At 42.1% G+C, this 26,850-nt stretch overlaps 1 protein-coding gene across 4 annotated transcripts in view; it reads left to right on the plus strand.

The window, feature by feature from the left end:
- ATAD2 (ATPase family AAA domain containing 2) overlaps nt 1-26,850 on the plus strand; it is a 97,897-nt gene that overhangs the window by 53,161 nt on the left and 17,886 nt on the right. For all 4 annotated transcript variants that reach the window (XM_084620483.1, XM_084620482.1, XM_084620485.1 and 1 more), the window contains 9 exons: nt 2,484-2,610; nt 4,018-4,204; nt 8,409-8,594; nt 14,020-14,155; nt 14,291-14,487; nt 17,400-17,559; nt 17,941-18,063; nt 18,158-18,310; nt 25,711-26,145. In XM_084620483.1, coding sequence (XP_084476609.1) covers nt 2,484-2,610; nt 4,018-4,204; nt 8,409-8,594; nt 14,020-14,155; nt 14,291-14,487; nt 17,400-17,559; nt 17,941-18,063; nt 18,158-18,310; nt 25,711-26,145 — 1,704 coding nt within the window. The remainder of the gene's footprint in view (nt 1-2,483; nt 2,611-4,017; nt 4,205-8,408; nt 8,595-14,019; nt 14,156-14,290; nt 14,488-17,399; nt 17,560-17,940; nt 18,064-18,157; nt 18,311-25,710; nt 26,146-26,850) is intronic.

A 26,850-nucleotide genomic window follows, 5' to 3' on the forward strand; every position in this document is an offset into this window, starting at 1 on the left:
TGCCAATCAAAGCAAAGCCAACCAAATCTGTACTTAGCCTCTGCTACTTAGCCATTCCATCCATTTGTTATAAATTTCTTTGGGATTGTAATTAATTGTTATGTTATGTAACTATGTGCATACCATTTGTGGGTGGATTCCAGTAATGTCAGGCTGCATGCTGATGTCTTACTTAACCAGTGCCTCATGACAATTCTTAACCTAATAAAGATCATAAGCAATACCCTGAATCACTGCTTTTTTGGCCATGATGGCAAATCACCTTGAAGCCGGGCTGTTGATTAATTGCCGTTAACTCACGTGATTAACTCAAAAAAATTAATCGTGATTAATCGCAGTTTTAATCACACTGTTAAACAATAGAATACCAGTTGAAATTTATTAAATATTTTTGGCTGGTTTTTCTACTTTTTCAAATATATTGATTTCTATTACAACACAGAATACAAAATGTATACTGCTCACTGTATTATTTTTGATTACAAATATTTGCCCTGTGAAATTGATAAACAAAGGAAATAGTATTTTTCAGTTCACCTCATACAAGTACTGTAGTGCAATCTCTTTATCGTGAAAATGCAAGTTACAAATGTAGGGGATTTTTTGGTTGTGGTCGTTACATAACTGCACTCAAAAACACAGCAATGCAAAACTTCAGTGCCTACAAGTCCACTCAGTCCTACTTCTTGTTCAGGCAATCGGTAAGACACACAAGTTGGTTTATATTTACGGGAGATAATGCTGCCCACTTCTTATTTACAGTGTCACAACTAAGTGAGAACAGGCATTTGCATGGGACTTTTGTAGTCAGCATTGCAAGGTATTTATGTGTCAGATATGCTAAACATTCGTATGCCCCTTCATGCTTCAGCCACCATTTCAGAGGATGTGCTTCCATGTTGATGATGCTCGTTAAGAAAACAATGCATTAATTAAATTTGTGACTGAACTCCTTGGGGGAGAATTGTATGTCTCCGGCTCTATTTTACTCACATTCTGTCATATAGTTCATGTTATAGTACTCTCAGATGATGACTCAGCAGCTGTTGTTCATTTTAAGAACACTTTCTCTACAGATTTGACAAAACGCAAAGAAGGTACCAATGTGAGCTTTCTAAAGATAGCTACAGCACTCGACCCAAGATTTAAGAATCTGAAGTGCCTTCCAAAATCTGAGAGGGACGAGGTGTGGAGCATGCTTTCAGAAGTCTTTAAAGAGCAACACTCCGATGTGGAAACTACAGAACCCAAACCACCAAAAAAGAAAATCAACCTGCTGCTGGTGGCATCTGATTCAGATTATGAAAATGAACGTTGGTCTGCACAGTTTTGGATTGCTATTGAGCAGAACCTGTCATCAGTATGAACACACGTCCTCTTGAATGGTGGATGAAGCGATATATGAATCTTTAGTGTATCTGGCATGTAAATATCTGGCGACACCAGCTACAACAGTGCCATGCGAACACCTGTTCTCACTTTAGGGTGACGTGAACAAGAAGCAGGCAGCATGCTCTTCTGCAAAGTAAATTAACTTGTTGTCTGAGCGTTTGGCTGAGCAAGAAATAGGACTGAGTGGACTTGTAGGCTCTAAAGTTTTACATTATTTTATTTTTGAATGCAACTATTTTTTGCACAATTCTACATTTGTAAATTCAATTTTCATGATAAAGAGATTGCACTACAATACTTGTATTAGGTGAATTGGGAAAATAGTATTTTGTTTTTTATAGTGCAAATATTTTCAATAAAAAAATATAAAGTGAGCACTGTACACTTTGTGTTCTGTATTGTAACTGAGATGTAGAAAACATCCAAAAATATTTAAATAAATGGTATTCTATTATTGTTTAACTGTGCAATTAATTGCAATTGAGTTTTTTTAATTGCTTGACTGCCCTACCTTGAAGCACTCTTTCCATTATAGTAATATGTAACATTAAAAAAAAATTAATCAGGTATATTCTGAGCATTAGCTGATAACACAGTACTGTCAGTCAAGGGCCACATTTTAACTTTGTGAGGGCTAAATGTTTGACAGGCTTGTATTAAAGTACAATTTTAATTTTTTTTTAACATTTTCTTGAATATATATCTACACAGTTCTATGTTTGTCATGTTTGGTACCATTGTTTTTGTGTAGAAAGGGCTTTTGCATGATACGAAATTCGACCCATTACCACCAACCAGAAGACCTGGAGCTGGCAGCCAGGGGGGCAGCAAGCCCCGCCTGCCATGCAGCAGAGGGCAACACCATTGAAATTATTTCTGTAGATTTTTGCTAATTTTCTTTCTATCATTAACTTGCCCACAGAATGCACGTGCTCCCAGACTAATGGCTGTTTCTCTAAAGTGTTTTAAAATTGTCTTTGGATTGAATAAACCACAGACTAGCGTGTTGAATTGTAAATAAAACTTTTTTTCTTTGCAAGTGAGTGATACAAAGTTCCCAGGAGAATTAACGAACCTTTTTGTTTTTTCAGATGTTGTAAGTCATATTTTAGAAAGTGACTTAATGTATAGTGATGAGGAAATGCCTTCAGTGTTTGAAAATCCACTTTCCCAGAAAACATCTAATAAACAGAAAGCAAATGTCCTTAATTTTAACAGGTACTTGTCTTTTTGTTCTTCAAATTGATTTAGGCTGCTGGATCCTTTGGTGCAAGAGAGATGTTCTGGGTTTTGTTTCCTTTTTCGGGTAAGGGAAGGGTTTTGCTTTCTTGCACCAGTCTTTGCCAGAAATAAACATAGAAACAGGCAGATAAAATTGTTGTGAAAGTATCTGATTAGAACTGACAAAATTTAGGGGAAAAGGCCCTAATCCTTCAAGGAGATTCTCAAGCTTGGGGTACAGAGATTTGGAGATTCATCCCACCCACCCCTTAGAGCACCTTACAGGATTGAGATCTAAAGTATGTAGTTTGGCCTGTCTCTAAATCACATTGGTATTTTTCTTTTAGACATTTTTGATGCCTTATACTTTTAGTTTCAAAGTTTATATATTTGAACATACTTGTATTCCATTGTAATTAACAGATTCGCAAAAAGAAAAGGAGTACTTGTGGCACCTTAGAGACTAACCAATTTATCTGAGCATGAAGGGTCTCTGTGTATACAATGTCTTCTGCAGTTTCCACAGTATGCATCCGATGAAGTGAGCTGTAGCTCACGAAAGCTTATGCTCAGATAAATTGGTTAGTCTCTAAGGTGCCACAAGTACTCCTTTTCTTTTTGCGAATACAGACTAATACGGCTGTTACTCTGATAACTAACAGATTGTTATTCCCGCCCCCGCTGTTATGTAATTTGCTACTTAATTTGACAATAGCTACGTTAATCTTTTTAAAATAATAAATTTTACTGATTTATTATCAGAATCCTCAAAAACTTGTTTAAAAAATCATACTTTTATGGAGTCTTAGTTTGGGTTGGACCACCAGTTATTGCAGTGAGAGATACTGCCAAATTCCTATTACTATGGTGGTTGAGGAGATGTTCTAATTTACTGAATTTAAAGACGTATGCCTATTTCATGTCAAAGATTCTAGCCATTAAGTGCATTGTAATAGTATGGTTGCAAAAACCAGTACTACACTCAGAAACATGGTTCATAAGAACAAAACAATTAAGAAACTGGAAAGACTTTGCTCACTGTATTAGATTAACGACCAAACTGTGTGGAAAGACTGAACAAGTGAAATGAATCAAATAAAAACAAATCAGTGATAGAAGTAATGTAAGTATATGTATTTACTGTAATCCATAACCTATACTACTACAGCTTTACTGTTTTTTCTGGTATATCTGATGCCTTATGTAAGAGAATAAGCAGAATTGTTGACAGTACAGATTTTATTTATTTATTTATTTTGTATTCTAAAATTATGGTAGAGTAGAGAGCGACAACACCTATGCATTCATACATTGATGGGAAATTATTTTGTTTTGTTTTTAGTTCTTGTTTTTTGGGTTTTTTTAATTATTTAAAACTTCCTGATTTCACAATTCTTGTTTTAGAAGTGCTTATCGTCAGCCAACATCTTATAGACCAAGGCTCTTGATAGTTGGAGAGCCCGGGTTTGGACAGGGCTCTCATTTGGCACCAGCAGTAATACATGCTTTGGAAAAGTTCACTGTGTACACGTTAGATCTCTCAGTTCTGTTTGGAATCAGTACCACATCACCTGAAGAAACATGTGCACAGGTATTTTTATTTATTTTTTTTTTTTAAATCTGTTAAGAATAATAAATTGTTTTCCAGAGTGGTTTTGGAGCAAAATGATTCATGTGAGACTAGCAAAACTATGACTTGTGGTTCAGTTTTAATGGGTATCTTCTAACTTTTTTGTGTCTGTCTGTGTGTCCTGTTTCATCTCTGTTGGAAAGGCCACTCTTTTCTTTGGGTAATGATCATACAGATAAAATGGAACGTTGTCCTTTTTAGCCTTCTGCAATGAAGTTGTTTATAAAAGAACAGTAAGAGGTTTTTGGTTTTTTTTAATCTTCCATCATAGCAACTCCTTTCTCTCAATCCTTTCCCCTTCCTTCTGTCTTTCTCGTTTCTCCTGCCACCCCCACCCCAGTTATTGAGAATAGTTTTGAGAACACATTCTAATATACCCTTGAATTTACCAAAGAAAAAGGCTTCTTTTCTTTTCCTCCTTAATACTCATAAAACGCCTTTGTGTTTTGACATGTTCTAGCCATGTATTTGAAAGAAGCCCTGTTGTACTGATAAGTTGTTAATAAAACTCCCAAACAGACTTGATCTCCCACAGCTGTTTCTGTCATCCGAACCTCGAGTCCCTTCATCTCACAGCCGGAAGCTCCATGGCTCAACACTGCAGAGCTAGCATGCTCTGTACTGGTTCAAGAAGCGCTTTTAGGGAGCAGAAAACCATCCACTAGCGCCACTTAGCAAAGTGGAAAAGATTCTTGATCTGATCTGTGCAGAAGGGGCCTCACCTACACAGTTGACACTACCTTTCATTTTAGATTACTTGCTCCACTTGAAACAACAAGGCCTAGCATTGTCATGTATTAGGGTTCATCTGGTGACAGTTTCAGCTTTCCATCTATGGGTGAATGGCCGTTCTGTTTTCTCAAACTCTGTGTGTAGTCCTTTCCTTAAGGGCCTGGAGATTATACTCCCAGGTACAGCAGCCACTCCCTCCCTGGGACCTCAAATTGGTGTTGGCAAGGCTAACAGGTCTTCCATTTGAACCACTGGTAACATGCTCTCTGCTCTAACTATCCTGGAAAGTGGCCTCCCTGGTGGCCGTTGCTTCTGCTAGAAGGATCTCTGAGATCCAAGCCATTATGTCGGAAGCACCTTATACAGTCTGCTTCAAAAACAAGGTTCCGATGTGGCCACAATTGGCCTTCCTTCCAAAGGTAGTCTCGCAATTCCATAGTAACCAGAATATCTTCCTACCTGTTTTCTGTTTTGAAGCCAAATGCCAACAGATAGGAACAGAGACTCCACTCACTGGATGTCTGATGTGCACTAGCCTTCTACATAGAAAGGACTAAGTCATTTTGGAAATCTACTCAGCTGTCTGTAGCCTTTGCAGACAAAATGAAAGCCTTCCAGTCTCAGCTTAGAGAATTTCTTCACGGATCATTTCCTGTATCCGCAAATGTATGACCTGGTGAAGGTCCCCACTCCTCCTACGCTGGCGGCGCGTTCCACAAGGTCTCAAGCATCTCCAGCAGCGTTTGTAGTTCAGGTTCTTATACAGGACATTGGTAGAGCAGCAATGTGATTGTCAGTCCACATCTTTGCATCTCATTATGCCATCAGCCAGCAAGTGAGAGATTACATGGGTTTTGACCGAGCAGTATTACAATCAGCATGCCAATGAAATCTGAACCCTCCATCTGTGCAGCTTCTTGGGAGTCACCTACTTTGGAATGGTTATGCGCAAACATGTGAAGGAGGACAAAACGGTTACTAACCTTCCATAACTGTTGTTCTTCAAGATGTGTTGCTTTTGTCCATTCCAAAAGTCCCTCCCACACCTACCCTTCTGTTGGAGTTAGCCAGCAAGAAGGAAGTGAGGAGGCTCCGGGTTGGTGGGACCCTTTATACTGGTGCTGTAAGTGTGCAACCTCAGGAGTATGCAACCAGAGCCAACCTGACAGATACCACTGAGGGGAAAACGTTCTGGCCGGTGGTGCTTGGGGCAAGCACACACCTACTTCGGAATGGACATGAGTAACACATCTTGAAGAACAGCAGTTATGGAAGGTTAGTAATGGTTTTTGGGGTTTTTTATGTTTGTTTGTTTGGTTTTTTTTTAACCATTCAGCAATTTTCTATCTTTTAATATTATGGTTCAGAACATACACCTCTACCCCAATATAATGCGGGTTCGCATACAACATGGTAAAGCTCCGACACACGGCTCTGAGCAGCGTGTTAAGGGTGCTGGGCCGAGGGGTTGGATAAGGGGCAGAGGGTCTCGGGGGTGGTCAAGGGCTCCCCCCGGAAGGTCTGGGAGGCAGGAGCTGTGGGGCAGGCACTTTTGGGGGCCCCGCAGTCCCAGAGTGGCCCAGGGGATTAGTGGGGGGCCTGGGAGAAGCCCGCTCTGCTTCGCTTGCCCCGGCCCCGGCCATGTCGCTCGGGGGAGGGGGCTTGGGAGAAGGGATCCCTCCCGTAGTCACCGGCAGCGGCGGAAGCGGAGCAGCCCAGCCCCAGCCCGCTCCACTCTGCCAGCCGTGGCGCTCTGCTTCCCGCCGCAGGTGAGTGCGGGACCTTTCCCCAACACCCCTCCTGTCGTCTCTCCCCCCCCCCCCCCCCCCAAACGACACGGCTAGGGCCAGGGCAAGGAAAGCAGAGCAGGCTGGGGCCGCATTGCTTCGCTTCCCGCTGCTGGTGAGTGCAGGGGGCGTCCTTTCCCCAACCTCCCTGCACTCATCAGCAGCGGAAAGCAGAGCGCTGCAGCTGGGAGGTGGCAGAGTGGAGCGGGCTGGGACCACGTTGCTTCGCTTCCAGCCGCTGCCGGTGAGTGCCTGTCGGGGGCAGGGGGTGTGGATAGGGGTTGGAGCAGTCAGGACGGAGCAGGGGGGGTGGGGTCCTGGGGGTGATTGTGGGGGGGGGGGTCTCTGGAGGGAGCGGTCAGGGAACAAGGAATGGGGGGGCCAAAGCAAGTTCAATATAACGCAGTCTCACCTGTAATGCGGTGAGATTTTTTTTGTCTCCGGAGGACCATGTTATATCTGGGTAGAGGTGTACGTAACATAACATTTATTTTGCTTATGAGAGTTCGGAAAGTTATGGAAAACACCATGCCCTACCTAATGTCAGCATGTTCTTATCTTTTCCAAATGTGGGTTTTCAGGGGACTTTTTGCTCAAAATTTAGCAAGCCTTATCAGCAATTTCACCTGTTGCATTTTGAGGGCCTTATTCAGGTAGCACCGTGTTTAGCTGTTCCCCAACAATTCTATTAGTATAGTTATAAAAGTGCCGCTTTCAGAAATCTAAAACCATGATTTTTGCTGACTGAATCTGTGGTCATGTCTGTTTTTTCACTTAGGTGGCCCTCCCATCACAGTAATATCTGAGTGCCTTGTAATCTTTATTCTACCTCTGTAGGGAAGCACTATTATCTCCATTTCACAGATGGGGACTTGAGACCTCGAGAGACTAAGTTACTTGCCCAGGGTCACACAGGATGTTTGTGGCAGAGCAGGGAATTGAACCTAGGTATTCCATGGACCAAGACAGCACTCTAACCACTGAACTGGCCATCCTTCCTCCCTGTCTGATCTCTGGCAGCATAGGTTCTCATCTTAAAATAATGCATCTTTTCTTGCTCCCAGTTTTTTATGTTTCCAGAAGGAAGGTAGGAGACAGTTTTCCAAAATACACATTGATCTTTCATTAGAATCCGTGCTGTCAGGCTAACAGGGATTATCCTCATCCCATCAAAATTCTTTCCCCCCCTACCACTTTCTTGGTGTCCGCACTGGTAAACCGTGCACAATAAGAAGGTAATTTAAAACAAACACTTTTCTCTGGAATTTTAAATTCCTTGATGTACATCAATGCACATTTTCTTAATGTTTCTACCTTTCTCTGGAAAAGTCACTCCTATAGTAATATTCAAATAGGCTTCAATCCTGTTTCTTGTTGTGTGTGTTTTGTTTATTTTTTTACTCTAGACAAGACATTAATTTTAATAAAATTATACAAAATCACCTGTAATAATTTATAACTGGGTTTGTTTCATAGTTGACTCAAGGTAGAAGTTTGCCTCAGTATTAAGAATTATTCTTTCCCAGTTGTTGCTTGTTTAGTATATCAACTGTGAAATAGGAGTGACTAGTTGATATTTAATTATTTATTAGTGACCTATTCATGTGTTTCTCAGTATTTCCAAATTAATACTTTTCTTTTACTAGTTGATCCATGAAGCCAAAAGAACAGCACCAAGTATATTATACATTCCACATGTCCACTTATGGTGGGAGACTGTTGGATTCACTTTGAAAGCTACATTTACAACATTATTACAGAATATTCCATCATTTGCTCCAGTTCTGCTGCTTGCAACATCAGATGTACATCATACAGCTCTACCAGAAGAGGTACCGTTTGTCAGTGCATTTAATATAATCCTCATCTCTTCAATTCAAATGACTTCTTAATAATAACCTAGTTCTGGTGGTTTATAAACCTGTCAAGATTGTGACCTTTTGGTCAAACATAACAAGAAGCAGATACAAATATCCTTGCTTACAGTAGATTTCACTTGTAAAAAAAATACTGCTTCATGGTAGATGTCAGGAGAGAAGTTATGTAAGTGGACTTGAGTGTTTACACTTCCAATTTTTTTTTTTCTGTAATTGCAGGATAGATTTTATATATAAAATATGATTATGCAGCCACACGTTTGTGCTCCAGAATCAGTGTTTTAAAAAGCTAAGAAGAAAACCTCCTGTATGTTAACAAACGTAATGAAGTGTGCCTGAGCCTGTAGATACTCTGAAACAGTATCTCTGAGAGAAGTAAAGTCCTCCCATTCATCGCAATGTAGTGTTAACACTGAATTCTTACAGTTTTAAAATACCAGTGTAAACTATTCTGGTACTGGTTTTACCAGAATCCTCAAACTAATGTGCTTATCCATTGTTCTTGGATGTGCTGTAGTGGCATGTTGTTGAACAAAGTGAATTGGGAAGCTAATTGCTGTCTGGGACTAGTGAGGAGGCAAAGATAACTTTTTCAGACATTCGCTAAACTTAAAGTGGCATCTGCCCTGTTCAAAGGAGAGGCAGCCCCTTCCCAGTACTAAAAGACTCAAATGTCTTCTGGATAACAAAATTCCAAATAGCCTACCAAATCTTGAATACCAAACAGGGTAGAGTGACTTAAGTCAAGAAGCTTTAGAAAAACTACAAGCAGTTTATCATTGATTTAAATCATGTTGAGGTTTTGTGAAAACTAATTTGAAAATCTGTGCTATTGCAACTTTTGATTTAAATTTAAGTAGCTGAATTAGAAATGCTGCTTTAGTTTTTATGCCCCTACTGGTAGGGTATTCTACTTGAATTTTATAAAACTGCTGCTATAGGGGAGACAACCAAAATATTGAAAATTAAGGAAGGCCCTGATCCTGAAAACACTCAGACAGGTATGGAACATTATTCATATAAACAATCATAGAATCATAGAATATCAGGGTTGGAAGGGACCCCAGAAGGTCATCTAGTCCAACCCCCTGCTCAAAGCAGGACCAATTCCCAGTTAAATCATCCCAGCCAGGGCTTTGTCAAGCCTGACCTTAAAAACCTCTAAGGAAGGAGATTCTACCACCTCCCTAGGTAACGCATTCCAGTGTTTCACCACCCTCTTAGTGAAAAAGTTTTTCCTAATATCCAATCTAAACCTCCCCCACTGCAACTTGAGACCATTACTCCTCGTTCTGTCATCTGCTACCATTGAGAACAGTCTAGAGCCATCCTCTTTGGAACCCCCTTTCAGGTAGTTGAAAGCAGCTATCAAATCCCCCCTCATTCTTCTCTTCTGCAGGCTAAACAATCCCAGCTCCCTCAGCCTCTCCTCATAACTCATGTGTTCCAGTCCCCTAATCATTTTTGTTGCCCTTCGCTGGACTCTCTCCAATTTATCCACATCCTTCTTGAAGTGTGGGGCCCAAAACTGGACACAGTACTCCAGATGAGGCCTCACCAATGTCGAATAGAGGGGAACGATCACGTCCCTCGATCTGCTCGCTATGCCCCTACTTATACATCCCAAAATGCCATTGGCCTTCTTGGCAACAAGGGCACACTGCTGACTCATATCCAGCTTCTCGTCCACTGTCACCCCTAGGTCCTTTTCTGCAGAACTGCTGCCTAGCCATTCGGTCCCTAGTCTGTAGCTGTGCATTGGGTTCTTCCGTCCTAAGTGCAGGACCCTGCACTTATCCTTATTGAACCTCATCAGATTCCTTTTGGCCCAATCTTCCAATTGGTCTAGGTCCTTCTGTATCCTATCCCTCCCCTCCAGCGTATCTACCACTCCTCCCAGTTTAGTATCATCCGCAAATTTGCTGAGAGTGCAATCCACACCATCCTCCAGATCATTTATGAAGATATTGAATAAAACTGGCCCCAGGACCGACCCTTGGGGCACTCCACTTGATACCGGCTGCCAACTAGACATGGAGCCATTGATCACTACCCGTTGAGCCCGACAATTTAGCCAGCTTTCTACCCACCTTATAGTGCATTCATCCAGCCCATACTTCCTTAACTTGCTGACAAGAATACTATGGGAGACCGTGTCAAAAGCTTTGCTAAAGTCAAGAAACAATACATCCACTGCTTTCCCTTCATCCACAGAACCAGTAATCTCATCATAAAAGGCGATTAGATTAGTCAGGCATGACCTTCCCTTGGTGAATCCATGCTGGCTGTTCCTGATCACTTTCCTCTCATGCAAGTGCTTCAGGATTGATTCTTTGAGGACCTGCTCCATGATTTTTCCAGGGACTGAGGTGAGGCTGACTGGCCTGTAGTTCCCAGGATCTTCCTTCTTCCCTTTTTTAAAGATTGGCACTACATTAGCCTTTTTCCAGTCATCCGGGACTTCCCCGGTTCGCCACGAGTTTTCAAAGATAATGGCCAGTGGCTCTGCAATCACAGCCGCCAATTCCTTCAGCACTCTCGGATGCAACTCGTCCGGCCCCATGGACTTGTGCACGTCCAGCTTTTCTAAATAGTCCCTAACCGCCTCTATCTCCACAGAGGGCTGGCCATCTCTTCCGCATTTTGTGATGCCCAGCGCAGCAGTCTGGGAGCTGACCTTGTTAGTGAAAACAGAGGCAAAAAAAGCGTTGAGTACATTAGCTTTTTCCACATCCTCTGTCACTAGGTTGCCTCCCTCATTCAGTAAGGGGCCCACACATTCCTTGGCTTTCTTCTTGTTGCCAACATACCTGAAGAAACCCTTCTTGTTACTCTTGACATCTCTGGCTAGCTGCAGCTCCAGGTGCGATTTGGCCCTCCTGATAACATTCCTACATGCCCGAGCAATATTTTTATACTCTTCCCTGGTCATATGTCCAACCTTCCACTTCTTGTAAGCTTCTTTTTTATGTTTAAGATCCGCTAGGATTTCACCATTAAGCCAAGCTGGTCGCCTGCCATATTTACTATTCTTTCGACTCATCGGGATGGTTTGTCCCTGTAACCTCAACAGGGATTCCTTGAAATACAGCCAGCTCTCCTGGACTCCTTTCCCCTTCAAGTTAGTCCCCCAGGGGATCCTGGCCATCCGTTCCCTGAGGGAGTCGAAGTCTGCTTTCCTGAAGTCCAGGGTCCGTATCCTGCTGCTTACCTTTGTTCCCTGCATCAGGATCCTGAACTCAACCAACTCATGGTCACTGCCTCCCAGATTCCCATCCACTTTTGCTTCCCCCACTAATTCTACCCGGTTTGTGAGCAGCAGGTCAAGAAAAGCACCCCCCCTAGTTGGCTCCTCTAGCACTTGCGCCAGGAAGTTAATCGTATTAACTTCAAGGGGACTACTTATGTGCTTAAAGTTAAGCGTGTATTTCAGTGTTGTGGATATCCTGGCCAAAAATCTTGTTACTTATTACAGCAAACCCTGATGGAAGACTACAGCCTTGTTGAAATATTTCATCTTTCTTGACTTGTAGAAGGTGTTGTTGGTTGCAAATATAGTGCAGGCCATTTGCTTATCAATGTTGTCTTTTTTTGAGTTTGTGGTGATCTCTCAGATGATGATGAGGCCCTGGATTCGTCTTTCAGCGAAAATGTTTCATACTTAGAATTCTCTCTTTAGTAGAAGAAATATCTTTATGTAGAATCTGCATTTCTACAAATTAGGAAACTAAATAAACAAGTGCAAAATGTCCACATTAGCGATTTAAGACTGACATGGAGAAAAAGTAAAAAAATTAGTAACATGTTGTGATGGGTTCAGTCACAGAGACCCCCTTGGGACTGTCATCTGATGTGCTGAGATTACCTCTGAGCCCATTTTCCGTGCCAGCTTGGGATTCCAGAACCCTGTCTTGTTGAGCCAGACATACTAGCCTGCTGCAACACAGACCCAGGTCTGGTCCACACCCCCAAAGCTGCAGACTTTAACCAAAAACTGCTCAGGGGGTCACCTATCTCCAGCACCCAGACATCCAGTTCCCAATGGGATCCAAACCCCAAATAAATGTGTTTTACTCTGTATAAAGCTTATATAGGGTAAACTCATAAAATGTCCGCCCTCTATAACACTGATAGGGAGAGATGCACATGCCTGTTTGCTCCCCCAGTATTAATCACTTACTCTGGGCTTATCAATAAACAAGTGATTTTCATTAAGTATAAAAAGTAGGATTTAAGTGATTCCAAGTAATAACAGACAGAACAAAGTAAGTTACCAAGCAAGATGAAACAAAACGCACAAGTCTAAGCCTAATGCATTAAGTAACTGATTACAGGTAAATCTCACCCCTAGAGATGTTCCAATAGATTTCTTTCACAGACTAGACTCCTTCCTAGTCTGGGCCCAATCCTTTCCGCTGGTACAGTCCTTGTTAGTTCCAGCAGGCAGCTTAGGTGAAAAGCAGGGGCTTTTTCATGACTGGGACCCACTTTGTTCAGTTCTGCCCCCTTTTATATCTTTGGCACAAGGCGGGAATCTTTTGTGTCTCTGGGTTCCCAACCCTCCTTCTAAATGGAAAAGCACCAGTTTTAAGATGGATTCCAGTATCAGGTGACGTGTTTACTTGTCCTGTGAGATGCCCTCCATTCTTCCAGGGCTGGCCCGCACATACACAGGAAGGCTTGCAGGTAGATAAACCATTTACAACCAATTTTCCTAGTCAATGGGAGCTATCAAGATTCTAAACCACCATTAATGGCCCACACTTTGCATAATTACAATAGGACCTCAGAGTTCTACTTCATATTCCTAGTTTTAGATACAAGAATGATATATTCATCCTATTTGTATGAATGTATTCAGTAGGTTATAACCTTTGTAATGATACCTTAAAGAGACCTTTTGCGTAAAGCATATTCCGGTTACATCCTATTTATACACAACATTCTGGAGTGCAGCGTCACACATGTAATTAAAAAAATCTAATTTATATATTCTTTTAAATCAGAACTTTAAAAAAAAAAATCTACCTTAGTGCAGAATTCCCAGTTGTTTCCTACTTAGTTGTCAGTGTAATGCAGTCTGCAGTTCAGTCAGGCACTTTAATACAATGGTCTTCAGTTTGGCGGGCCAAGTGAAATGAATTTATTTCATATTCCACATGTGGCTGCTTCCACGAAGGCCTAATTTTAAGTCATTAAGGAAATCTAGCTTTCTAGAGCAATAAGCTAATTTTTATCACTGATGCTTCTGTATAGTGTTCTTCAGTTTGTCCTTCAATTTAGTATAAAAATGCACATAAAATGCACTTTGTTTTGTGTGTGTGATATCACAGGAATCCTGTGACTTGTATTTTATAAATATCCTTTTTCCCCCCTTTAGGTGCAGGAATTATTTGTTGATGATTATGGAGAAGTTTTCAATGTCCAGTTGCCAAACAATGACGAAAGAAGGAAATTTTTTGAAGATTTAATTCTGAATCAAGCTGCTAAGCCTCCTGTATCAAAAAAGAAAGCAGGTTAGGATGTGCTACAAACATTATTTTACCAGCTGTGCTCTCACATCACTAAAATAAATATTGGAGTGTTGTAGAATGCATTTGTTTGAAAAACTAAACCCTGCAAATTGGCTTAAATCCTCTGTTTGACTTAAGTTTTGCAGGCATTAGAAGTCCTTCCAGTAGCACCACCGCCTGAGCCACGACAGTTGACAGTAGAGGAGGTGAAACGGCTTGAGGAGCAAGAGGAGGATACATTACGTGAACTTAGGATTTTCTTGAGGAATGTTACACACAGACTTGCCGTTGACAAACGTTTCAGAGCATTTACAAAACCTGTTGACCTCGATGAGGTAAAGTTAAGGTTGATCTAAACATTTAGCATTCAGTAAAAGACCCTTCCTTGCTTTTTTGAAATTCAAATTGGTTGCAACCACTGTTTGATAAGCAGAAAAAGAATATAGCTTTCTTTATTTAGAGGAGAGTTGTTAATACTGTTCTTAAATATAGTACTAACATTTAAGAAAGTGGTGGTGGGGGGGAGTTATATGGGAAACTACAGACGCATAAAACTCAGGTCAAACTAATGAAAGGTCTTGGAACAAATTTTAAAAGAGAAAGTAGTTAAGAACATAGAGGTAAATGGTAACTAGGATAAAATACAACATGGTTTTACAAAAGGTAGGTCATGCCAGACCACGTGATCTTCCTTTGAGAAGATGATCTATTTTCTAGACAAATAAATAAAATGCAATAGATCTAATCTACCTGGATTTCAGTAAGGCGTTTGATACGGTTCCTACTCCTGAGGAAATTCTGTGCACAATGTTAAAATTCTACATGTTTTATTTGTCAAAATAACACTATAATCACACTAGTTTCAATTATTTTGTAATTTACTTCAAAAATGCCTATCAGCAGTTGTGCCTGTAACAATACAGACACACACAAATTCCCCCAGGAGTAGAGAGTTAAGGAAACCCCTACGACAACCTAGTTCCTGTTTCTCTGCCCCTCCCTCTCAGAGACCAGCAGGGGGGCCAGGCACCCACACCCCTCTGCCCCCAGAGCCCAGCTATAGGAGCCTCCCCCACCCCAGACACTTGCGCGCGCGCACACCCTATCCCTCCAGAGCCCAGTTGTGGGGTGCCTCCCAGTCCAGACACCTGCACCGTCCATCCCCCAGAGCCAACCTGCCCACCCCCAGCCCAGACACCCACACCTCCTCCCCACCAGAGCTCAGGATCCAGAAGGAGAAACAGCCTGATGCTGGGTCCAGGCTTGTAGGGAGTTTCCTGCACGCTGCCTCCTTCCTTCAGGGAGTGCTTGGGGTACTGCAGCTGCAGGCAACCCTGCAGCTCCATCCCCCTGCCCCCAGCAGAGTCGTCTGTTAATGAGCTGGGCTCTGCCTGGTCCAGTGTCCCCTAGTGGCAGCCAGCAGCTCTGCAGCCCATTTCTGCAGGAGGAAAAGGAAATTCTGTACATAACATTGATTTCTGCAGGTTTCAGAGTACCAGCCGTGTTAGTCTGTATTTGCAAAAAGGAAATGGCACAAGTCGCACAAGTACTCCTTTTCTTTTTATTAATTTCTGCACAAATTCTGCATTGCATAATGGTGCAGAATTCCTCCAGGAGTACGTTCCAGATGGGCTATGCACTTAGAGACTCACAACAAGGATTTGTACTATATACTGGGGATGTATCAGTTGGAAGCGACAGAGGAGAAAGACATGGGTGTATTAGTCAATTTACAGAATAACTGAGCCTCCAGTGTGATGCAGCTGTGAAAAAGGCTGATGGAATCCTAGGATGCATCAAATGAGATATTCCAGTAGAGATAAGGAAGTGTTATTACCATTCTACAAGGCACTGGTGATACCTCATCTGGAATACTGTGTGCAGCTGTGGTCTCCCATGTTTAAAAAAGATTAATTCAAACTTCAAACAGGTTCAGAAAAGGGTACTAGTTGATCAGAGGAATAGAGAACCTGCCTTATAAGAGGGCAAATGAAGGCTGAGGGGGGAAGATATGATTGCTGTCTATAAATACATGAGATGGATAAATACCAGGGAGGAAGAGGAGTTATTTAAGTTAAGGGTCAATGTTGGCACAAGAACAAATGGATATAAACTGGCCATCAAGAAGTTTAGGCTTGAAACTAGATGAAGATTTCTAACTATCAGAAGAGTGAAGTTCTGAAACAGTCTTCCAAGGGGAATATTGGGAGGAAAAAACAACTTGTTTCAAGACAGCTTGATGAGTGTATGGAGGGGATAGTATGATGATAGGCCATATGCTATTGTAGGCATATCTGTGACTGCTGATATCCCCAACGGCTGGAGATGGGACACTAGATGGGGAGGGCTCTGAGTTAGTATAGAGTATTCTTTCCCACGTGTATGGCTGGTAGGTCCTGCCCATATGCTCAGAGTCTAACTGATCACCATGTTTGGGGTCAGGAATGAATTTCCCCCTAGGTCAGATTGGCAGAGACCCTGGGGGGTTTCACCTTCCTCTGTGCGTGGGGCCTAGGTCATTTGCGGGCTTAACCTTGAGTAAATTGTGGATTCTCGGTAACTTGAAATCTTCAAATATAGATTGAGGACTTCGGTAACTCAGCCAGAGGTTGAGTCCTCCATTACAAGAGTGGGTGGGTATGGTTCTGTGCAGGAAATCAGCCTAAATGATCGTTATGGTCCTTTCTAGCCTTAGAGTTTGAGAGAAGCTGAGGAGAATCTTATTGCTGAGCTAGGTAGTACAATGTCTAGTTTCCCTCGAGGGCCATGAAGGTAATTGATTTAGTTTTTTGGTTTTTTTACTTTATGAAATGATGGGAACCACTTGCAACTCTTGACAGAAGAAAATTGAACTTAGAAATATTGTTAGAGGGAGAGAAGGGTTAAAACTTTGAATGTCTGATAAAATCTATCAGATTAAATATGGCATCGAATTGAGATGCAGCAACTATAGGTTATTTAGAAATAAATAACTATGAATCTATTACAAGAATATATGGCAAAATAACACCGGATTTCATCTTCAGTGTAAATAAGAACTTGGAAACTGTATATAACATGATATCCAAACTTCCATTTTCAAGAAACCTCATCATAAATCTGAAGAACTTCTGTAGGCAAACAACATATATACCCAGCATTGTTTGGGGCAACTCGTTTAACTGCAGGTGTATGATCCTTAATTTGTCAGCTGTGAAGAAAGTTTAATTACAAAACTTTTGAACACATTTTTATATTTCATTTGTAGGTACCTGATTATGTTACAGTTATCAAACAGCCAATGGATCTTTCAACAGTTATCTGTAAAATTGACCTGCACCAATATCTGACTGCAAGAGACTATCTGAGAGATATTGATCTAATCTGTAGCAATGCTTTAGAGTACAATCCAGATAGAGACCCAGGAGGTGAGGATTCATTTTATTCCATTATTGTAAACCACCTTTAAAAATGTATAGGGTAACAATACTGTATCTTTAATATTGTGGATTAAATAACTTAGTATCCACTAGGGAACATTCCTCACTAGATTTTAAGTATTGTTGTATTAAACTTTGGGCCTGAATTATCTGATGCTAATTTAAATTGATATTTAGCATTTTCTTCTGGTTTAATTATTACTATCCTTTCTGTGTCGCCCTATTTCATAATAAGTTATGCTAAAATTATAAACTGAAACAATCTTTTCAAAACACAAATATAATTAATAGTGAAGAGCTGAACTTTTGTCTGTGATAAAAGCAAAGAACATTGTTGGAAAGTATTTAGTTCTGCCCATTAACTTTCAGATCGTCTCATCAGACATCGAGCCTGTACTCTGAGAGATACAGCGTATGCAATAGTCAAGGAAGAAATGGATGAAGACTTTGAACAACTGTGTGAAGAAATTCAGGAGTCTCGCAAGAAAAGAGGTGTGTGTTTAATGCCAGGGATAATAAAGTTTGTCTAAATATCTATATCAAGAAACACAAAGTCCTTTACTGTATAACTGTTTTTCATTTCAAGGTTGCAGCTCTTCAAAATATGCTCCATCTTACTATTATGTGATGCCAAAGCAGAATTCTATATCTGAATGTAAGAAATTGGATCTTGAGTGTAGTGAAAAAATGAAGATACCTGCTATGCCTGTGGATTCCAGCTCACCTTTCCTTTCTAATGGCAAGTGGTCTCTTAATAAGACTTTGGACATGCTTGGTCAAGTTGTGAATACTTAAAACAAAATTTTCCATTTTAACAGTTTCTGAAGACTTAGCTTCTCAAATCTTTCTTTCAGTTGGAGACCGCCTTAATCCTTTTCTTCCCTGCCATGACCTTTCCCTCCCTTCGTCACCCAAAGCTCCCCCAAATCTGAGCCATAATACTCCTTGTAATGCAAATCCCCGCTTCTTACTGTAATTCCAAACAAGAATGACTAAACAGCTGCAAAATAAGCAAATGAATGTGGGATCATAAGTTGTAGATATCTGAAGGGAAAACGGTTTCATATTCACCACCTTTTCCCTACACTGTGAAAAGGACTTGAAGCACAAATAAGTTTAGCTTCCAATTCAATTTAGGTGTAAACCAGATTAGATGATATATTGTGAAATCCTGGGCCCACTGAAGTCTAATGGCAAAACTCCCATTCATTTCACTAGGACCAGGATTTCACCCATGTTCTTTGGTATTGCACTCAGTCAAAACAAAGGGTCCTTCCATTGTGGAAGACATAAGCAAACTCTATTCCATGCAAGTTAAGTAGCTCTGGGTATAGTTTCATATACAATCTGGAAAGTGTCCAGTAGAAGGACTCCTAAACCTTGTACAGTTGCAGTCACTTCTTCAAATCCGCCCATAAAACCACCTACTTCATGTTCTGATTTTGGTTGTCTTGTTAACGATCTATCTACATCTGCAATTACCTGAATAATTGTCCCAATATTTTGTCTTTACAGTGGCTTAATGGTTTGTGCCAGAGAATGGTCTTATTTAGTGTTTTGTAAAGTGCTTAGTTTTTTTGTCACTATATATAATTTAATAACATAAGAATTCTCCCCACAAATTTTAAGTTGATAACATTTTGTGAATGCTGTTGCATAATTAACTTTTAATGCTTTTAAATCTAATAGCAAACCTATGACTTGTCAAGACAAGGTCTAGCATTAAAATACTTAAATTCTTCTTTGAGTAGTGTCCCTATGGGTGCTCCACTGTAGGTGTGGCAGCACCTTCTGTGCCTGGGATTAGAGATCTTTGATAGCAGTGCCCGTTGGGATATGCATTGGTTCTTCCCTGTCTTGCACCGTGGGCGCCATCAATATATAGCACTGTGCGGTCCAACCACCCTCAGTTCCTTCTCAACAGCCTTTGGTCTGGGACCAGATCAGGAGCAGAGCCCTTCTACCTCCTTAACTTTTAGAGATACTCTCATTAACTTACCTTACATTAGTAGTTTAGCCATTTCCATTAATTTTCTCCCTTAAAAAAAAAAAAATAATAATAATTAAAAGATTTTTTTTTTCTCTTCCCTCCCCATTACCTTATGCTTCCATGTTTCCCGTCCTCCCCAAATGAGAGCTCTCCCCCACCCCCTTGGGACTGTGCTGGGATCTCCCAGGTTCAAGAGGTGCCTCTCTTTTCGGGAGACCTTTCCCAGAGCGACGTTTAACTCATGGTGCATCCACTGCCTTGGTGAAGGCCACGTCACACAAGTGCACCCACTGCATCAGCTTGACCACCTGGGCCTGAAAGGACCATGAACTCAGACTGAAACTTCTCCTCATAGAAAGTTCTCTCCTGCCAGCTTCAGACCCTGGCCCCGGCCCGGATACCTTTCTGGCGTGGCTCTCTCATTTGGCTTGGTCATCAACTGAACCCCACTCACCAGTCATCCAAGAGGAAATCCTCTTTCCTGCTTAGACAGGAAGAAACAGGCCACTACATTGCCTTCGAAGGAGCTACCTCAGAGAAAGCCATCTCTTATGAGGTCAGTAGCCTCAACATCATCAGGGTGAAACTTCGCTCCCATGACTGTCCGGGTACGTCTGGTACTGGAGATGAACAGAAGTCCAGAGGGCAGGACCACAGATGGACACACTGTCTCTCGGGACCGAGAACCACAGTGCAAGAGCTTCCGAAACGGTACCAAGTGCCTCATCCAAGACAACCTTGGGTGCTTCAGCACCGACCAAATCCTTGGCACCAATGAGGCTCTCGGCACCGGGCAAACCATCTACGCCATCTACTGGCCACTCAAGGGAATACACTCCACCCTTGGCACCGATAGTTCCTTCACTTTCCAAACAGCCACCGGTGCCGATGATGCTCCTGACTGCTCCACAGGAGTACAGATATCCATGGGACCTAGTCATCTCTGATACTCCCTGAGTTTCCGCTCCTCTACAGCAAGCTCCTGATAGTTTATGCCTCTTCCCCGGAGTCACAACACTACTCCCCTTTACCACCAAAAACCATACCACCCTTCCCCAGCGAGGATGAAGAGTACTCCATTCTACCCACATTTCCAGAACACCCACACAATCCTCTGCTCGTCCACGTTATCCAGAGCCTGAAACCAAACCAGGACCCTGGTACAGTCCCCCATGGATGCAACCCCACATGCCAGTTCCTCTGCATTGGCCCTACTGGGACCCATGGGTTATGTACAGGGTGCAGTTTCCCAAAACGCCCATAGAGCAGAGCCAGAAATATGCACGATCGCCGTTCTCATCCATCTCTTGACCATGTGATGTTGATCCAGTACCGATGGGGGAACAACAGGAAGAAATGGAGAAAGAACTTACACCACCACTCCACTTCTCCTCTTCCCTTGATGAGGCCATCATGCCACCATCTTCTACATCAGTGGATGATTTCAGACGCTTTCAAGAACTATTCCACAGAATTGCAGAATATCTCCAGATCCCACTGGGGAAGTCAAAAGCAAAAACACAGGCTGTTCGATATCTTACACACCTCCATGTTGGCTAAGATAGCCCTCCCTATTAATGAGGCTCTGTTGGACCCTGTCAAGGTGCTCTGGTAGACTCCAGTGTCCATCCCACCAACCTGCAAGTGAGTGGACAAAAAATACCATGTCCCCGTTAAGGATCTGGAAACGTTTTCCCTCTCCTATTCCAAACTCCCTGGTCATCCATGCAATACACAAGAAAGGACTCCAACACCACCCCAGGACAATCCCCCACAACAGGGTCTGGAAGCAACTAGACTTGTTCAGTCACAAAGCATGTTCTTCTGTGATACTCCAGTTTCGTATTGCCCATTATGAGGCTCTCGTGGCCAAATACAATAATATGAACTATTCTGAAATACAGGAATTCTGTCTCCATCTGCCAGATCATAAGAAGGAGCAATTGCAGGCATTCACGTCTGAAGGACATCTTCTGGCCCGCATGGCACTACAAACTTCCCTGGATTCTGCATACACAGCTGCCCACTCCATCGCAACAGCCATGGTAATAAGAAGAGTGTCATGGCTTCACCGCTCTGGATTCCCTAAAGAGATGCAGAGTACAGTTGAAGAGCTACCCTTGAGGGTTCCAAGCTATTTGCCGAATGCAAGAATGAGTCCCTACTTTCTCTAAAGGGCTCTAGAGTGACTCTCCACTCTCTCGGTATATATACATCAGCGCCGAAGAGATGTCAGGTGAAATACCAGCATACCCTGACCTCTATCTTTCACCACTCATCGTCAGTATGACATGCAACGAAGATGAGACCCTTCACTGAAGCGCAGACAAATGCTGCCTCAAGGGCCTACCTCTCGTGCACCTCTCTCTAAACAACAGTTTTGAAGTTTTGGTTGAGGCCCCGAGAAGCCTTCCCCTGTTCCAGTTGCTGCAGCCATCTTTAATAACCCACCAGTTTGGTGACCATTTAACCCCTTTTTATCCATCATAGTGTCAAATCACTTAGGACAAGTGTGTCCTGGAAATAATCATAAAAGGGTAATGCATTCCAATCCCTCCCACCTCTCCTCTGCCTCCTTCTTCAGGTACTCTTCCCACAAACACCTTCTACGAGAAAAAATAAATAACCTTTTCTGTGTTGGGATGGGACTGGTTCTATGGCTCCCAGTCACAGAAGGTTTTTATTCCCACTATTTTCTGATCAAACACAAATCCAGAGGATGGAGACCAATCCTAGACTTACGAAATCTCAACAAGTTCATCAAACTGCAACCCTTCAAGATGGCTACGCTATCAACCATTATCCCAGCACTGGAACAGGGGGACTGATTCTCAGCCCTTGACCTCCAAGACATATATTTTCACATCATACACCTTGCTCACAGATTATTCCTCAGATTCATCCTGGGGACTGATCCTTTCCAATACAAGGTATAGGAGAACCTCAAGAGTTACGAACTGACCAGTCAACCACATGCCTCATCTGGAACCGGAAGTACACAATCAGGCAGCAGCAGAGACCAAAAAAGATAAAAGAAATATAGAATAGTATTGTGTTAAAAGTAAACTACAAAAAAAGGGGGGAGGGGAAGCAGCATTTTTCTTCATAGTAAAATTTAAAAGGTGTATTAAGTCAATGTTCAGTTGTAAACTTTTGAAAGAACATCCATAACGTTTTATTCAGAGTTACTAACAACTTCCCTTCCCGAGGTGTTTGTAATTCTGAGGTTCTACTGTAGTACCCTTTGGACTCTCTACAGCCCCCCGAGTATTCTCCAAAGTCCTCACAGTGCAGCCTACCTTTGCAAACAGGGCATCGTCATATTCCCATACTTAGGTGACTGTCTTCTCAAGGCTCATCCGAATCCAACGCAATTCATGAAATGTGAAAGATAATGGACCTTTTCTCAAACCTCAGCCTTCAAATAAACATACAAAAATCAACACTGTCACCAGTACAACATCTGGAGTTCATTGCGGCACACCAGGATGCAATACAGGCCAGAGCCTTCCTTTCAGCTCACAGATTTTCTACAATAGTCAACCTTGTATCCATTGTGAGAAACAGCCTGCAGATCTCGGCCAAGACAGCTGCTCAGCCATATGGCAGCAGCCACGTTCGGGGTAAAACTCACCAGGTTGCACATGCGTTGTCTCTAGGTGTGGCTACGCAAAGTGTACGTACCTCAGATGCAGTCTTCACAGACTCCTAACAATGCTTATCAAGACCAAGGAAACTCTACACTAGACACAACCCCAGAATGTCTGAATAGGGGTCCCTTTTCTCCAACCTGGACCATCCCTGATTCTAACAACCCATGCTTCCCTAATAGGTTGGGGAGCACACCTTCAGACACCCACAGTGCAGGGAAGATGGTCCCCGGCAGAATCCTCCATGCAAGTTAACCTAAAACTGCGAGCAGTTCACAATGTGTGCCGACATTTCCTACCCTATTCGACATCGGGCATGACAGAGTAATATCCAAGTAATGACAGAGAATATCACCTGCATGTTCTACATCCCCAGACAAGGCGGAGTGAGGTGCCACTTGCTATTCTCAGAAGCACTGAAATTGTGGAACTGGTATATCCACCACGACATCAACATTTTGGCCACGTATCTGCCTGGACACCAGAACACCACGGCAGACTCGCTGAGCAGAGGATTCTCACAAGACCACAAGTGAGACCTAGATGCAAGAGTTCTTCAGCACATATTCAACTGCTGGGGATTTCCCCACAGAGATCTCTTTGTATAGGCGGGTCTAGGCCATGGGTCTCTGGGAGACGCCTTTCTCATTATGTGGGATGCTCTAATACTCTACACCTTTCCACGTTTTCCCCTCTTGTTCCAGGTACTTCACAAAATACAGGTGGAATGAGCTGGAGTCATACTCATGGCCACAACAAATGTGGTATCCTTACCTCCTATGTATGACGGTATGTTCTCCGATAACCCTGCAATTGATTCCACACATCCTCTTGCAGGACATGGGCTGAATCCTCCATCCCAATCTATGTCTCCTTCATCTGAAGGCATGGCTCCTTCATGGTTTTGGAATTCAGATATGACCTGTTCAGCAGAGACAGTAAGAGATTATCTTAAATAGCACACGTGACATGACTCGCCCTACTTATATCCAAAAATGGGAAAGATTCCTGTCCTGGTGCATAGCCAATCATGTCTCAGTGATGAATTCCCCATTACCTCTCATTCTAGATTATACTCTAGACCTTAAAAAGATTGTGCCTATCTACAAGCTCCGTTTGTGTGTATTTGGCCATCATCACAGCATTCCACCCCAAGATAATGTCTAGTCTGTATTCTCTCTCTCTCTCACACACACACACATGCTCGTGATGAGACTCCTTAAAGGCCTTTTGAACCTTTATCCTCACGTATGACATCCTGTTCCACCCTGGGATCCCAACCTTGTCTTGCACTCTCACCAGACTACTATTTGAGCCCATGGCAACATGCACCTACATTCATCCTTTCATGAAAACAGCATTTCTTGTAGTCATCACAACAAATAGGAGAAATAGATGCTCTCATGGTATACCCCCCCCCGCCCCATACACACACGTTTTCATAAGGACAAGGTCACATTATGCATACATCCAAAATTCCTACCTAAGCTGCTGTCGTCCTTCCATTTGAACCAACCTATCCACCTTCCCTGCTTCTTCCCGAAGCCACATACCAATCCACATGAAGCGACGCTACACACCTTGGAAGTTAGGCAAGCATTAGCCTTTTACATTGATAGAATAAAATCTTTCAGAGAAACGCCATGCTTATTCCTCTCAACCACCAAACGATCGAAGGGAGCTGCTGTATCCCAACAACATCTTTCTGAGGGGATTTCTCAGTGCATACACCTTTTGTTATCAACTGCACAACTAGCTACCTCCACCCAGAACTCAAGCACATTCCACTCACTCTCTTCACCTAGATTGCCCTTCTCAACAATGTACTGATCACTGACATTTGCAAAGTGGCCACCTGGGCATCCGCAGACAATTTTAGACAACACTATGCAATTACCCATGATGCAGCATCAGATACCCCACTAGGATGTACTGTCCTCTCCTCCTTAATTGACGCCACTCTGAAGCCCCAGCCTTCCATCTAGTGGCATTGTTCTACAGTCATCTACAGTGGAACATGCACAGGGACATTACTTTAAGAATAAGAGAAGGTTACTCACCCTGTGTAGTAACTCAAGTTCTTCAAGCTGTGTGTCCCTATGTGTGCTCCACTATCTGCCCTCCTCTGCTCTGCTTCAGAGCTCAATGATTTTTGTGGTAGAGAAGGAACTGAGGGCAATTGGACTGCAGTGCTATATATAGATAATATCCACAGCGCGAGACGGGGAGGAGCATGTGTGCAGCCCAACAGGTGTTGCTACCGAAGATCTCTTTGATCCCAGGCACAGGGAACACTGCCGCACCTTCAGTGGAGCACCCATAGGGGGAGACATCTCGAAGACTCTCAGTTACTGCACATGGTGAGTAACCTTCTTTCTCTGGTCATTTTTCTTGCTCATCAAGTAAGAAAGACTTGGGATGTAGATAAAAATTTTGAAAAATGATTTTGACAAATATTTTTGGGTTACTCCTGGGTTTTTTTGTAACTCTCTTTTGTAGCTTTATCAAAGAAAAAACCTCGCAGAAAGAATAGGTGGTCCTTGGGTAGTATAAAAAAGAGGAGGAAGATTTTTCAATTCAATAAAGAGAACAAAATTCCAGAAGAAGAGCAGGATGAAATTGAGAGTGATGGAGAAGTGTTGCTGGAAAATCAAGATTCTAGTGTGGATCAAACTGAAGCTGAGGTCACACGTGATTCTTCAGTGGAAGAAGAGGAAACTGCTCTTCAGGAACGGCAGACAAATGGTTGTGAAAACAAATCTGAGGCAGAAGGTGGGAAAGAGAGAGCCATCTGTGACAATGCTAAGCATGGATCTGAAAAGGAAACCAATAAGATTCCTGTATTTTTAGAACTGAGAAAGGAAAGTGAAGGATGTAATGGAGAAATTCCCAATTCTCAAATAATGGAAAACTCTGAAGAGAAAGATTGCAATGGTAAGTGGACAATCACAGAATCTAGAGATGAAAAGACCTAATAGCTCATTGATCCCCTCTTCTTATTAATGAAATATTGTTTTCTATTGTACATTTATTAATTTTAAACTTCTCAATTTCATCCTATTTTATTTTATAGTTTTTATTATTCTAAATAATGCTTCTCCATTCTTAATGTTGATATCCTTCAAATATTTTTATAAATGTTCCAACCAGACCAATCTCTTGTCATCACTTAAACAAAGTTAAACTTAGTTGGCTAACTTTCAAATCTTGCCTCTTACGTCAGTTCTTCTAGCTGCACCTAATCATCTGTTGCTCTTCACTCAGTTCCTTTTACTATATTAGTATTTTCCTGATAACACGGTGCCCAGAATTAATCAAATAACCCAGGTGGAGTTGTACCAGAGATAGGACTGTTATCTCTCTGTCATGTGATATGATGCCTCTGTATTCTTTTCAAACTTGCCTTGCCTTTCTTATGCTGCGATATCACCGTGCAAACTCGTGTGTAATTTACCATCCACTCTTACCCTGCCTCTCCTGACATTACTGTTTTCTAGTCTTTTGTCTAATTTGCCTTTTTATGAGGCATCCAGTTTTATTTTTTTCTTTTTTCTGTTGCTGCAGCTTAATTCTTTACCATCAGATTAGCATCTTCAGATGTATTTGCATGTATTTCTTCAAGTTGGTTTAGTTTCTAAT

Source organism: Lepidochelys olivacea (genome assembly GCF_965140295.1).
Source record: "Lepidochelys olivacea isolate rLepOli2 genome assembly, chromosome: 2".
Lineage (NCBI taxonomy): Eukaryota > Metazoa > Chordata > Testudines > Cheloniidae > Lepidochelys > Lepidochelys olivacea.